The following is a 16,276-nucleotide window of genomic DNA, read 5'->3' on the forward strand; positions in this document are numbered from 1 at the left end:
ATTTCAATATAATATACATTTTCAATAAACATGAACATGTATAACACAAAATATGCCATTGAAGCATAGAATTAATATTGCCTTACCAATTGAATTAACATCTTTAGTATTTTTCTGAAACTTTTTCAACATCTTTTCCTTTTTTTTATTTTTATAATTATCTTTCTTTTCTTTGTTATAATTCCTCATTAACAAATCTATTTCATCACGTTCAGCCATTTCAATTTCTTCTACATCACCAGTCTCTGAATTATGTCTGACACGAACACCAAACTGTTCTTCAAATTCCACCTAAAAAGTATAAAAGAAGTTACATTTAAAAAAATATACTGATGAGAAAATTCCAAAATGCAGCTGATTTTTACAAAGTTAAGTCCTATTGACCAGGGTCGTTTGTATAGACTGAGGGCACAATTAATTGACATGTACAATCAGCACTGTCTAAGGGATCCCAACAAGTTGTCAGCATCTTTGGTCATGGTTTGTCAGGATGTACTTCCACTGAGGAGAAGGCTTAAGCAACAGGTATATTGGTGGACTGCAGCTATCGGAGAACTGTCAGAGGGGGGTTGTTGAAACTCAATAGGAGATACCAATGCAGTTTTGCGAGGGGTCGGACCAGTGCTGATTGATTGCGTGCGGATTTGAAAGCTGCTTAGTCTGGACTGAAGAAGGAGTTTTTCAGGAAAGAAAAACATGTGTCCTCGGGGAGAATCCTACAGGAGCTGCAGAATAACCTTGGGGTCAAACCTCTATAGAATTGTGACTAAAAAACTGGGAAAGAGGCTTCCGTCCAATAATATCGACAATATTGTCAGTCATTTATTCTCGCTCTTACAGCTTACGGAATGGCACATATTGCCTCCAAGCAGATCGAGGACTTCCCCCTCAGCAGTATGATTTTAGGAAGGGGAGATCCGGGGTTAATGCTGTCTTGGAAGTACTACGCTTTGCTGATGATGCGGCTTCGGGGACATGGCGAACACAGAAGATCACTGGATTGGATATAAGAAACACCTTTAACAGTCTCCTGCGGCAGGTGATTAGAGGCATTTGATGTTGATAATCAATTCCAGAATATCATCAAGAGCTATCTTTAATGCAGGAGGATCAGCACAGTTACAGATGCTGGCGAGTATGACTTTGACATGCTGGCGAGGGTTCCCCAGAGATCAGTTTTCGAGCTCCTTCTCTGGAATATCATGTATGACAGAATTTTCTGTCAGCGGTACCCAGACGGGGTGAAGCCAATCATGTGTAAAAAAAAAATATTTTAATTAAAAAAGGTCTATACATCTATATCAGAAATAATTATGCCAGTAGAAAATGAATTAGTAAGTGACGGATTAATGTGTCAACCACATGCACCCATGTAACCACATGATTCATTAAAATTCTATGTTCACTGAATTCAATAACCATTTTTCTTTAATTATTTGATAACAAACTTATACAAACCAGTTCAACTATTTAGGCTTTATACAAAAAAAAAAACATAAATAACTTCATGAAACTGTATGAAACATTAGTACTAGACTAGGTCAATGAAATATAAACTGATCTTTTGTTATTAAAATTTGTAAGTATAGAATAAAAATACAAAACACATTTATTCATTGCTTTTCTACTTAACCTTCCTAAACTCTGTACAAGGTTTTCCCAACATGTGGGGAGTTTGTGGATTCCTTCTTCATAAAAAGTTTGAGGACATGTCACAAGCCAACTGGAAACAGATTCCTTTACTTCACTGACATTGGGATTGACATCTCTTGCTCTAAGATCATGCTGCTGATTACAGAGGGGTGAAATGCCAAGGTGGCTGGAGCGTCAAACCCCTGTCCAGTTCTCCATCATCAATATCCCTCCAAGCCATATTCATATTTATAAATGAACCGTGTTTATATTTCAGACCTTTGTAAAGTAGTTCAATTTAATTTTGATATTTAATGAAAACAAATTATTAAGTGTTAACAATATGAGTGTTTTATGCTTACTTCCAAGTCATTTTATTAGCAACTGTCTAAACATTTTAGTAATTATGGAAACATTCTAGCTTTTACTGTTACCTGAACAGTTTGTGGCATAAAATTAAATGGTATTTTATAACCTCACACCTTTCAGATCATGTTATTATAAATTAATTAATAATTTTTAATGAAAACAGAACCAAATTTTTACGTAGGTTTGTTTATTGGATCTTTAATGATATTCATTGACTGAACTTTATTTTCTTTCTTAAAAAACTAACGAAAACTAAGTTTGTTTTGTTAACATAAAAAACATTTTATCACAACTGAAAAGATAATGCAAATTCTAAACTAGAGAATAATTACATAGGCAAAATGTATATTAATATTATAAAATATATAAATTAACTTTTTCAGTTTTTATAATTACAAACCACAAGAATTATATCCATTGAATTAAACAACTAAATCTAAAAAATCCTTTAACACTTATAAGTAAACGTTTACAAAACTTGTAATGTGTTTGTTCATATCATAAATTCTATAAATATGGTTTCATGATTTAGGTTCATAGTGTTTTAACTTATACTATAACAGACAGACATCAATGCACTTTGGTAATTTATAAACTTTATTGTTATTCTAATAATAACTTATTAATCCTGTAATCCAGGGGGGTTTTTGAGATATTAAAAAAACTACTGAAATGTTTTACCATCATGATTATAATCATTTTATAAAGCATTATCATTTTTAATTATTTAATACTATAATAAAATTTAGTTAATATTAATATCAGAAAAATCATATAAAAACAGAAAACAGCAGTGTAAATACAGTAATTTGTTTCTGATAATGTGAATGGTACTACAGCTTTCTCTATCAAAGTTACTTTCAACAAAATCTATTGAACTGTATTAGATGTTAGAAACTAAGAAAGCTGAACAGAACAAACAATTATAAATATGATCTTGAAGATCCAAATAAGAATATGCTGAATGAATTTTAATATAAATTCAAGTTTAATATTTCATGATCAAAATAAACAGTGATTTTATGGTGAAGGGATCAAAATATAAGGCACTTTATTTTTTTGATAAAAAATACAAATATGACAATAAAATATAAATATTTTATGTTAACAAAAACGAACTAGTTTTTTTTAAGAAAGGAAATAAAATTCAATCTACTGTTATAAAAAAGCCAAAAAATATGATCCTATAAATGAAACAAAAAATTTTTTTAATAGTTGGGTTCTTGTTTAACTTTGTTCTATTTCACCATTCACTAATAGAATATAAAATGAAAAATATAAAAATATATAAATAGAAAAAAGGCGGGCCTATGGCCAGCTGCAAAAATGTTACATAGTTTATTAGTTAGTTTTCATTATTTTTCGTTACACATGATTTTGTTAAATGTTTTTACCAATTCTGTCTCAGTAAGTTTCAAAATCCTTAACATTTTTAACTGTTTTTTGAGTTGTAATTTTTTAATGCAGTTCTCAGTTTTCCTTTTTTATCCCCAAAACACAAATATAATTGTAGATAAATCATTAACATCAACAAGTATAAATCACAGAAGTATCATAGTTGAGAAGTATAAATCATTCAAATGAATGAATCATTTGCACACTGCAAGCAGCCGCCTGGTGCACCACCATTGGTCCGTTTTGCTCCAGTAACAGCTAAAATAAAAATGAGAGCACATACAACAAACAAACTCACACACTATTCTTTTTTATAGAGAGATCGTTCATAACTGCAAGATGATTAAGAAAGAAACCAAATTACTTTTTTTTTATCATACTTAACAGAAATTAAAACAAAACTCCATCTAAAATAATAATAGAATTAGTAGCTGTAGAAATGTAAAAATTCATGCAAACAGTAGTTTATGTCAGCACTATACTTCAATAAGCTACATGACAGTTGAAAGATAAAAATGAATGAAAATTAGCATCATGTAGTTTTTATGTTAATAAGCATTTCAAATATTTTCTGCAGAAAAACATAGGCAATTTATTCGTATAAACCTGAAACAAATTACTAAAAATTATGTTTCACTTTATATTAATAAAAAAGAGATAGGCAAAATATGTCCTGTACACCAAAGTACTGAGAAGATTGCATTTTAACATAATCATCAACCAATTGTTCAACCATGAAACTTACAAAGGATTTATAAATATAAATAACAATCATTTCAATATTGTAGATGACCTACAAAAAGTAACTAAAACTATATTAAAGAAGGAAGCTTCATCTTTGGAAATAAAATAACCCAACAATGAAATACATAAACTTACAAAAAAGTAAAATGGATTAATGCTATGAGAGAAGTTTAAAATAAGGAAAAAGACTGTTCTACAACTTCATAAAAGAAATTAACAAAAAGCTCACCTTTAATTCTACAGGGTTGAAATACAAAAAAAAAGCTGCAAAAAGAAGTATAAGAAATCTAGTGAAAGTATTCTGACAATATTTTTAGAGAAAAGGATAATAAGGATGAATTGTTAAATACCACAGTATCATAATCTGAAAGAAAAGACAGATTTCTCTGAACTTCTTGAAGCAGGTGGATTATTAAACAGACTAATTGTCCAATCACCAGGAACTGATCATATATCTTGATAAAATCCTAATAGCAATAATTAATTTGTTAATGAAAATAATCGGTTGCTTGCATAATGGAAGGTAGATTCTTCATTATCTTAATGAGAGTTCAACTTGCTGAAAAATAGAAAAATAAATACTTTATGTGTTCATACATTTTAAGCAATCATTTGACTTTATGTGGAGAAAGGAACTGATCAAAATATTAAAAGCTGATGAAATAGATGAAAGAATTGTTAGATAGTAAATGTTACGATATAAATTGAATGACAAAATCTGATGTTTTCCCAACATGAAATGGAAATGGAATACTTTTAGGGATATCACACCTTCAACCTCTTTTTAAAAAGATGATGAATGAAGCTTTCAGGGCTGCAATTGATTTAGGAATGAAGTTATACAACAATGGCCGACTAAATTGAAATACATTTTATTATCAATTAATTAATTAAGCAGGTAAAAGAATTTTGATACTTACGAGATCATTTCTATCAGCAGCAAAGAAACCTAGTTCTCTAAAAAACAGTCAGACTGGGGCATGCCACAATAATTAAAGAGAATAAAATATAGAAGGATTGACTGATTGATTTACTTGTATATTAAATAAAATTCTAGCTTTACTGATTCATTCTCTTCTAAAACAATTCCATTGCAAAGGTTTTGAAAATATATCCTAGTGACTAAAATACCTCCAAAACTTGTGAATCGCGTTTTGTAATAAACAGCATGTCTTTGTTATATTTTTGTTATTATTCATAACATTATTCTTATTTTACAATAATTCACATGTTTTCGAAGGTATTTCAGTCACCAGGAGATACGATCAAAACCAGTCATGGAATTACTTTAGAGAAAATGATTCAAAATAAGATCAATTTTATTAAATATAGCATAATAATATAACAGACATGCTATTTATTACAAAATATAAATAAATCAAAAGTTCTATCCTTATACAGACACTATTAAATCTTCTACATATTTTACTGTTTAGGTGTATTCATTGACTTCGATAATTTTGTTTAATAAAAAACAACAGCATTCATAATAAAATGTTTATCAAAAATCTATAAACACAAAAAAGGTCAAAACAAGTTACATAAATAGTAAGATTCAATAACTGTGCAAATCAAGTTTGTTATTGCCAAACCTGTGTGCAGTAGTAATGAAAAACATTTTACATTAACAATATCATTATTACTAATGTTTATGTTGCCGATATCACTACAACTTATCACAATTATAAAATAGAAAAAATTATGAATTACATAAAAGTATTGATAAAGATGGGAATAGTAGTAAAGGATTGAAAGCAAGTATATGAATCTTTAGTGCTGTCATGGTTGTTCTAAATGGATGAGTATAGACCAATCAAAAACATGATACAATGTTAGAAGTTATGTAAATCATGTAAAGTGCGAAAATAAAATGAGATGACTAAAGAGGCTGTATGTTACAGTAGAATAAAGATTCAAAGATAGTAAGACCAACCATGAAAAACTGGACCCATATTTTCAAAGAAGATAATACACTAAAACTGTACAGAACTGACTCAACTTGCAAAATTAACAGAAGAGTGGATGAGCTAGTGATAGATAACCAAATCCCCAACCTGTCGTGATCAGTTGGAAGGAACCATTAACTCAAATAAACTTCAACAAACATTAAAAATCACAGACTACAGATAATTATTAGCAATTACAGTAAATTTGTCGACTTCGGTAAATTTATAACATAAAGTTAGAATTATTGGTACAGGTTTATGATTAAGTTAACTCATAAATGTAAGTAATGAACAGGCTAGGCTTACACTATGAAACCCACCGGGTTGGTCTAGTGGTTAACGCGTCTTCCCAAATCAGCTGATTTGGAAGTCGAGAGTTACAGCGTTCAAGTCCAAGTAAAGCCAGTTATTTTTACACGGATTTGAATACTAGATCATGGATACCGGTGTTCTTTGGTGGTTGGATTTCAATTAACCACACATTTCAAGAATGGTCGAACTGAGAATGTACAAGACTACACTTCATTTACACTCATACATATCATCCTCTGAAGAATTATCTAAACGGTAGTTACCGGAGGCTAAACAGGAAAAAGAAAGAAAAGGCTTACACTATGAACATTCTACTAGGATGATAGTGAACAAAAAAAATCTATGATCTGTTAAAAAAAAAATCTTACTGCAAGCAGTGCATCTTGAAGTGATGATAACAACATGAATTCATCATACATTACATAAAAAAAATTGAATGATTTACCTCATTTATCAAATTCTGTGTAGCTTCATCGATTCGTTTTAAAAATGTTTCATCTGTTTCTCCTTGCCATTGATTTAAACTAGGCAGTGTTTTATCTGGCTTCTTCATTCCTAAGAAGTATAAACTAAAATTTTTATGTACTTAAAAAAAAAAAGATAGCCAACATCTTATTGTTTGATTATTAATAAAGGTCTTTGCAATTTTCATTTTATCACGCTACAGAGAAAAGTTCCTAAAATTATACACTTATCTTAACAATATAATACAATAAAATTAATATAATAACTTATATAGCAGTTAGATAGAATAGTTCACCTTTTGAATTATTAGAGCAATACACCCTAAACAAATTGAAAGATTTGCAGTCAAGATTGACGGAATGGATGACTTGAATGTAATAAATTTAAAAGATTATGAACCTAGCAGGAGATTGTAATAGAAAGCTGTTGTGCGATGTGCTTTAGAATTATGTGGTGTATCCTGTTCTTTCAGTGTTACGTTGGTTCACCTGTGGGCTCACTGGCGGTTGTTCAGTAATAAACCAAGACATAAGTTGTTTAGTTGTGATTGAACATGCTTTGTTTCATTTATTGGAAACAATAGCTGTGAGTAACATAATGGTTCTTTTGATAGAGGAACGCATTTTTCTCATTGAATATGTCTTTCGTGAAGGTGACAAATATTCTGATTTAGTGAAGCACACATTTTCTGAAAAGTTTCCAAATACGCATGTTCCCCACCGCAATACAGTTTGAACTCTTATCAAAAACTTTCGGGCAACAGGCTCTGTTGTAGACACTGATCAAAGCGAAACACCTAAACTAAACGAATGAAGCTGTTTGATATTTCAGATGTTACGTTAGGAAAGTAGCAAGATATTGGACTTCCTACCGCTCATAAAGCTGTAAGAAAAGAACTGAAACTTTTCCCCTACATAATAATGGGTATTGAAGAACTGAAACGTACAGATCACTCCAAAAGACTAAATTACTGTCAACAATTTAAACATTTTATTGACCAAAATTAGGTATCCTCAACATTACGCTTTTTTTACAGATGAAGCGTGGTTTCATCTGGAAGGGAATATTAGTTCATAAAATATATAACTGTGGTCAAACATTAATCCCCATGAATTACAAGAAGAATTTTTACATGAAGTGAAAATTGGAGTCTGGGTCGGTGTGAGTAAAACACATTGGAGTGGGTCCAATCTTTTTTGAAAATTTTTGAAAAGTTTTTTATTATCATAAAAAAGAAGAATATTTGAATGTTCTGAAAAAATCTTTCAGGACACTGGGACATTTTGCAAAAAAGGGACTGTTTCCAGAAAAATGGGTCAAATGGTTACTTTAATTTAACCCGTTTCGATGAGAAAACCATGACTATAAAATTATACTGTGTTAGATGAACAGCCTAATACTATACATATACAATTTCGATTACACTTGCCAAATAATACTCTCACACAGTATGATTTCCATTATTTTTTACTAAATGCAGTCGCTATCTGTGAAATATTCATAACTGCATACTGACAAGATTTATCAATTTTTTGACAACATTCTTTCATATACTAAGTATATTACTATTCTGCATGCTGTAGTGCAGATGTAAATATCAAAAACAGCTGGTGTAAGATATGTTTAACACATTGAGGGATGATATTTTATTATCAAATTTAATATTCTTAATTTATTATAAATTCAACAAGAGGCTGGATGCGCACATGGATATGTCTGACTATTTTGCCATTGTAAAACAATTTCAAAAAGAAAATTCTAAATGAAAGGTTCAATTTCAAAAATATTCTAGTTCATTAATGTCTAGAAAATGTTGCATCTTAAAAAATCTATAAAAATAATTTACGATATCTAAACTCAGTTCTCATCCTGTAAAAACCAAGTACAAGATAATCTCAAAGAAAGTATATATACTTACATATATACATACATATATATACGTACATGTACATATATATGTATATATGTACATATATACATATATATGTACATATATACTTTAGTGTGTATATCAATATATATATATAAACTTCAAATGGATCGACCCATATATAAAAACACCAAAAAAACATAAGGTGGTTGCTTAACCAATTCAAAACAAATTGAACTTATTCACTTGTTTTCTACATGTCTCATGACCTTAAAAATATTTTTTTAAGTTTTTTATTTAAGCAGTTTACCTGTGGCAGCCATTTTTGTTATGGTGTGCACACCTATTTTTGTGATTGTAAGGGATTACAGAAAAACTCATAACTAAAAAACTATTGGTCCTAGAAGGATGAAACAAAAAGCAATTTATTCATGTTTTCTCAAGGTAAAAGAGAAAATTACCAATCAATTTGAACATGAAAAACGGTGAAAATGAACTTAATAATTTTTATCAAGAGGCTGGGATGGCATACACAGTTAAAATTATTTTTTTTATATGTAGGTATATGTTAGTAGTTTTATCATAAATAATATTAATGGCGATACACTTACCCTAAATTTTTATGAATTTTTGAAAACTATTTTTTTTTTTAAATTTAAATTTTGGCTTCAAATAACTCTGATGAGGCAGGTGATAAAAATCTCACATTTGCACAACTTACAGTTTTTTTGTAGATGTTTATAGAAAATAAAAAAGTTTCTGGTGTATTGTACTAATAAAAAAGTTATAACCTCTCAAAAATCATGAAAAACCTATACCATTTTGACTCACTAAATAAGTGCTCCAAGGGAGTTTCTTGTCTTTTTTTGCTCTTTAATATAAGATTTTGTAATTATTTTTTTTTCTAAATGTAAATTTACTTAATGATAACCAGTCAGCACACAACGTGATGAACTTCTATTACCCAACTTATTGAATGTGGAATTTTTTACAAATTTTAATTTCTGAAATATTATTTCAAGGACTTTAAGAATTAGAAAAAATCATGAAGATATCTAAAACTTTGTGATATAGTATAAAATAAAGATCACCAGGCCTTCTTTTCAGTACTGGTATTAACACACCATTTTGTTTTCTAAAGAAACATATAAAATATTTTTGCTTTGAATGAACTTTACTGATATTTGAAAACACAAAAAAGTAATTGGAAATGATTAGGTCTTCCAAAGCCAGAATAATACATTTTGAATCTCTACTTACATCCAAAAAAGCAAAGTAAAATATTTTGAAATGAACTGACTTTTTTTTAAACATTAAAAAAGAACTTTACAATAATAAATCCTCTAACTTCTTTCACTAGCATTGTTCTTAAATATTTTTACAAACAGTGGGTTTAAAAACCTTTTTTTAAGTCTCCTTACACCGATAACGTTGGAGTTTTCTATAATCACTGTATTTATTTTTAATTATTTGGCAAGTGAAAAGATGTAAATTCATTCAAAGAGAAATGCAAATTTCACAGAATCATCAGTATATGCAGTAATCCAAATCAGGGAATTTTTTTATAGTTGATTAACTTAATTATACATAAAACCAGAACTTCTGAGTATAAATATTTTTAACTTTATCAAGGATTAATTCACTGCATGAAGCCTGATGAATTGTATCTGGGTATAATATAACCTTCTCATTAATAACTATTTTGGAAGCACATTTTCCAAACTAGAATGATGATTCTGATTCAAAATTCACTGTAACACTTTATTTTAAATTGACTCATTATAAGCACATTTGTCAGATAAATTGGGTGTATTTTAGGTACTTACATATTAACGCCACCGCAGCTACAGCTTTATTAAAAAGCAAAGTAGTCAGTGGGATTTCGGTGGAAAATGAACAGTCTCTTTATTAATTTTAATAAACGGTTATTTATATTTATTTATTTTATAAAAATAATTTAACCAAACTTAAACTATGCTTGCTTCGCTCGCTAACCTTGACTAATTAACACCATAATTGTTTGAGTATTTATTTCCAGTAATAAATACAGTAATTATTGCATTTATTTATTATTTAAATAATCAAAACACTCCTGTTAATTAGTCAAGGTTAGCGAGCAAAGCGAGCGTAGGTTAAGTTTGGTTAAATAAAATAAATAAATATAAATAACCATTTATTAAAATTAATAAAGAGACTGTTTTAAATCTATGTTAAACTCTATATCAGCCCATTTTCCACCGAAATCTGATTGACTACTTTGTTTTTAAATAAAGCTGTACCTGCGGTGGTGTTAATACGTAAGTACCGTATTTAAAAAAATAAAGCATGGAATAATTACCAGGTAATCTGAATTCTCTTCTATTAAATTTAGACGTATCCACCAATTTATTTCTTGATCGTTTCTTCTTCTTAAACTGTGTATTTTTTGCTATCTGTTTCAAACGTATCAAGTTTTCAAGACTTTTTGGTGTTTCTTGCTCATTAGGATCTGTTGGTGGAGCATTTATTTTAGTTTTTAATCTGGAATAAAGTAATAATAATACTTAATATTACACATAATAATACTTTAAACAATAGTCTATGATCAGAAGCTTTAATTCACTAGGTGCATTATGTTGATATTACCAAAATGTAAATAAAAATAAATATATTACACAATCTACTCAATGCTAAATCTTACAATTGATCCACACTAAAGATAGTTTTTATAGCTGTTTTTTACTTTTATATTTTTACAGAATTAAATGTACTATGTTACGATAAAATCTATAAACAAAGATATAATCTATCTCTCAAATATAACTAACATTATTTTAGCCAGAGGATTGTTACTGTATGTTGACAAATCAATTTTTAAATGATGTAATTCCAACATAGAAGCCAAACATTTCTCCCCTAACCATTAATGTTTTTCTTTTTTTCACTATGATAAAGGCTAATAAATATAATTACTACTTTGGCATGTTCAACGAAGTAATTACAGAAATGACTGACATTCTGACCCAACTGTTGACATGTCATTTTAATGTATGTATATAAGAGTTTGATTTGATATTCTGAAAAACTTGAACATGTATTTAAGGAAGGTGACAATAATGCCACACGCTATCATCCTAGTTTATTTCTCCCAAGATCAGTTTATCTTAACCAAGATCATGGGTAAAATCATACAGAATCCATTTGTTTTGTCACCTGTTTTATGGATGGTCTTGTTTTGAAAAGATTAATTCTGGATACAATCCACAGTTAAAATAAACTTAAGATTATTTTAGAAATCTTTGAAAGTAAGGAAAAAGCTCAAGATATATTCTGTAGTCTATTACTCTACGAAGATATATTCTATATTCTATAACCTTTTACAGTATGATTGCATACTCAAGATATTTTGACTGGAAAACTTTTATGAAGTAATTGGTTAGTCAATAAAAGATTGGTTAGTCAAGAAAAGTTTATTTATCATAAATTCTCAGTGGTTCTCCTTTTTTTCAGGAGGGTATTACCCAAACATGAGTTCAAAGTAATAATGATAAAACCCAGATTATCTTAAGTTTTGTTAGTCATCTCTTTTGATGTTAATCATCAAAAGAGAAATGTTAAAAAATTGTTGAGGTTTCTTCTGAATAACATATTGGACTGGGGCAGTCTCACAGCTAGCCTTGGTAAAAAAAAAAAAATGGTCTAGTGATTTTCCCGATTAAAATATTAATGTTACACAATACTGGAAATGTTTGAATTTTGCTACTCATCTTCTTTGTGTTGTAAGTTTATTTAGTGGTAGGTTATAGTTCCCAATAATAGTTTTAACAAATTAACTGTATAGAAAAAAAAACAAAATAACCTATCATTAAAATAAAAGGCACACTCAATATAATCACAAAAAACTAGACATCTGACAAACTATGAATACAATATACCAACTATGCATACCTATGGGTTACCCACCTTAAATATTAATTGGCGTATATGACATAACTCTTCTTCACAAGGAATACCCAAACAATATAAACTTCTTAAATTTACAAAAAAAATTCAGAAATGTGTAATAACATTCACAGACTAACACAAAAAAAGGCATTAACCTTTTGGCCATACAAACTCATAACATGAACATACACACAATCAACCTTTTTCATCCTGGTACAAAAAAATACCAAGATGAACTTGCAAATAATAAAATATTTAGGTAAGACAAGTGGGGATAACAACACGGATAGACACAAATTTCATAATAAAAAATATGAGGTGCGATAAAAAAAATAATTTTTTAAAAATAATGCACGTTATATCCTTTTACTGGGTTCATCCTTTTCCCCACGCATGGCAGCTCTGTCTATAATACACATCAATATTTTCAGCTATATTAAAATGCAGTTCAAATTTGGTAGCCGAGTAATTAGAATACATTTTATTACAAATGGTAATTTACTTTATTTAAAAATGATGGAGCAAAGAATTTGTTAAAAATAGAATAAAATGCAGTGAAATAGTGATGTGAAGATGTTTAGAGAAGGTTTTTGATGGAGATATTATGCAGTGTGTTTTGATGTATGCAGTGAAGATATTTAATCATGGTTATCGGTGAAGATGTTATGTCAACACCATAAGTTGATAAGATTTATAAGTGGTACAAACGGTTCCAAAGTCATGAAGTTGAAGACAACAAAAAGATAGGATGTTCTAATACAACTAATGAAAATATCAACAAAATAAGGGATGTTGCAATCAGTAATCATTGAATAAATAATAGTGAAGTTACTGAAGAGGAAGGAATCCCTTATTGCTAAAGTAAAACAACTTTTACTACAATTTTGGGTATGAAATAAGAAGCAGCAAAATTTGTTCCAAAACTTGAATTTTCAACAAAAGCCACTCGCAGAATAATTGTTGGCTTGACATCATTGATGACTCAGAATTACTCAAATGTGTCATCATAATGTCACAACAGCTGATGAAACATGAATATGCAGTTATGACTGAAACAAAACTCCAATCATAAACTGGAATCTTCCATTCAATGGAAGAACAGGTTTCATTGATGGATTCTTCCTGAAGGGCCAAGATTAAAAAAAGAACACCAAATTCGATTGAGTGTTAAGATTTTTCTTACAGTTCTTTCAACTGTAATGTTGCCAATTATAAATTCTTGTCACATGATTGAATAGTCAGTAAACAGTATTACTTAGCAGTTTTACAGCATTTGCATGATATAATTTAAAAAAAGATGATCACAAATGTGGGCTAACAAATGTTTTGAGGATTGAAAGAAACACTCGAATAATTACATCATACCCCTCAAGTACTACTTTAAAGAAGACAATATCTATAATGAAGAAAAAGTAAATTCTTTTTAATAGAAATAAAAAATTCATTTTTTAAAATTACATCTCACATAACAAAACAAGCAAAAACAGATTTATATTAACAACCCTGAAAACAATTTGTATAAAATTAAAAATGTACAGGGTACATTATATAGAGAACCTCAAATAAAATACACAATGGGAGAAAAAATTTAGATAAAAAATTGACTTATTAATATTAAAAACTTGTACTCAGTAACTCATACTACAAAGAACCAACAAAAATACTTTATAGAATTCATTTTTACAAACCAGTTCAATGGAACCAATCACATATGCATAACAAATAAAAGCAAAATTGAACAAATAAATAATACAAGACACAAATATACTTTAGCAAATCAGAAAAGACATAAAAATAATAGTTTGAGAACCAATAAAATTTTATAAAGAATCTTTAAAAATACCATAAACAACTACAAACTTCCAGAACTTTCTCACTAACACCAGCACTATATCTATTAACAAAGCAATATAAAGTGATTCTAGCAGCAGTTCAGTTTCCCTGTTTAAAAAAGTAGAAGTCATTTTCTTAAGTTAACAGTTTTAAAGTAAAGAATGTCATGAATAACAAATTTTAAAAAAAAATTTATCAATGTGCCATTTATTTTTCCATTCATTTCATATAACTACAGGTCTTGGCTACATAATCATAGCGAGACAAAGAAATGACTTAAAAAGTGACTAAAAATCTGATTAAGTTGGTAGTGGAATGACTAGGGTGTGAGGCATAGTAGTCTGCCACAGTAAACTCTAGTGGTTATCCTTTTTGCTTTTACATTACACTTTACATTAACATTTAAAGTGTAATCTACAAGATACAAAAGATAATTATGAGTTTCATCAAAATATTATTAGCACAAGTGCCAGTGATGAAAGTGTAACCTATGTAGAAAAAAACAAATTTTATCAACAAGGTAGGTGCTGTAGACATAAAATAATGCTGTGGTTTTGCTACAACAAAATTAAAATATATTTCCAAATACATATTTAAGTGTTGTTACAGAGACATACAATATTATTATAAGTAAGCATAGAAAACTAAAATGATGGAAAGGTAGTTATTAAAAAGTAAACGTTTGTATTTATTCAGAAGTGGTAGAGTACGTTTATGGAATATTTCCACGTGTCGTAATAAAAACAGTAGGGTTATATTATACTTACTTTTGTTCTCTAACAGCTTTTTGAATAACAGGGTCTTTAACACCTTTATGTTTTCTTCCAGGAATTTTTCGACCCATTTGAAAACAATTTCTAACCGAATACGGTAAGTAAAACAGAAACTAACAAAATGTTTAACACTAATAACTTTCTTAACACTCAAATTACGTTATAACCTGAAAAGTCGAGCAGTAATTGCAATGAATCGATTCTTACCTTTTCGATAATCGTTTGTTAATGTGATATAATCGTTTCCTCACATTTTAAGGAATTAAATATTTTTGACTTTTTCTCAATCGCATTGATAGCTTTTCAACGATATATCATAAGAGGTACTTATTTTCATCGGTTCCAGGGTTATAGCTCAATAAAATTTTAAATAATGAAATATTTGGATCTTACAACGGGAAAGCACATCGGTTCGAATCAGACATCATCTCTTATTTTTTCAATTTAAATATATTGATTTATTAATAATTATTAACCTCTGATTGTAAAAAATATTACAATAAATACTAATTCAATAATAACAATAAAAAAAAAAACGAATTGAACGAGCACTCGAACCGTGTTATAGACGTAACGCGAGTGATTGACGTCTTAGACCACTCGACTACAGCAGTCAAACACTTAAATAAAGAAAAAATACTGTATATAAGTTGCGCGGTGAAAAAATGAAATATATATTTATATACTTAACCATCTTGTGACGTACAAATATATATATATATGTGTGTGTGCGTGAATAAATTAAATTTTTTTTCTTTAATTATTATAGTCCCATAGTATGTGACGGCACACCTACCACACAATATTTATATATATTTGAATCTCATTATGTGTGTGTGTGAATAAAAATTTAGACGTAACTCGAGGATGTTCTTGGTCGTCGTAGCGTTTGCACAGGGAGGCGACGATTGCGAATTTTGTTTTTTTAAGATTCCCACCATTCTGTCAACCAATCAGAGTGTGCTATAACTGCATGTACGTTGCGCGCGCACCCTCATCCATTCTGTAAAAGA

At 29.1% G+C, this 16,276-nt stretch overlaps 1 protein-coding gene across 5 annotated transcripts in view; it reads right to left on the reverse strand.

Moving 5' to 3' along the window:
* LOC142329927 (coiled-coil domain-containing protein 137-like) overlaps window positions 1-15,453 on the reverse strand; it is a 45,278-nt gene extending 29,825 nt beyond the window's left edge. For all 5 annotated transcript variants that reach the window (XR_012757624.1, XM_075374887.1, XM_075374888.1 and 2 more), the window contains exons 1-4: window positions 15,258-15,453; window positions 11,072-11,253; window positions 6,844-6,953; window positions 87-291 (exon numbers count right to left, since the gene is read on the reverse strand). Coding sequence is in view for 4 of the 5 variants with exons in the window: in XM_075374887.1 (XP_075231002.1) it covers window positions 87-291; window positions 6,844-6,953; window positions 11,072-11,253; window positions 15,258-15,334 (574 nt within the window). In the remaining variant the exon portion in view is untranslated. The remainder of the gene's footprint in view (window positions 1-86; window positions 292-6,843; window positions 6,954-11,071; window positions 11,254-15,257) is intronic.
* Between the last annotated feature and the right edge of the window lie 823 nt (window positions 15,454-16,276).

Source organism: Lycorma delicatula, chromosome 9, assembly GCF_047948215.1.
Source record: "Lycorma delicatula isolate Av1 chromosome 9, ASM4794821v1, whole genome shotgun sequence".
Taxonomy (NCBI): Eukaryota; Metazoa; Arthropoda; class Insecta; order Hemiptera; family Fulgoridae; genus Lycorma; species Lycorma delicatula.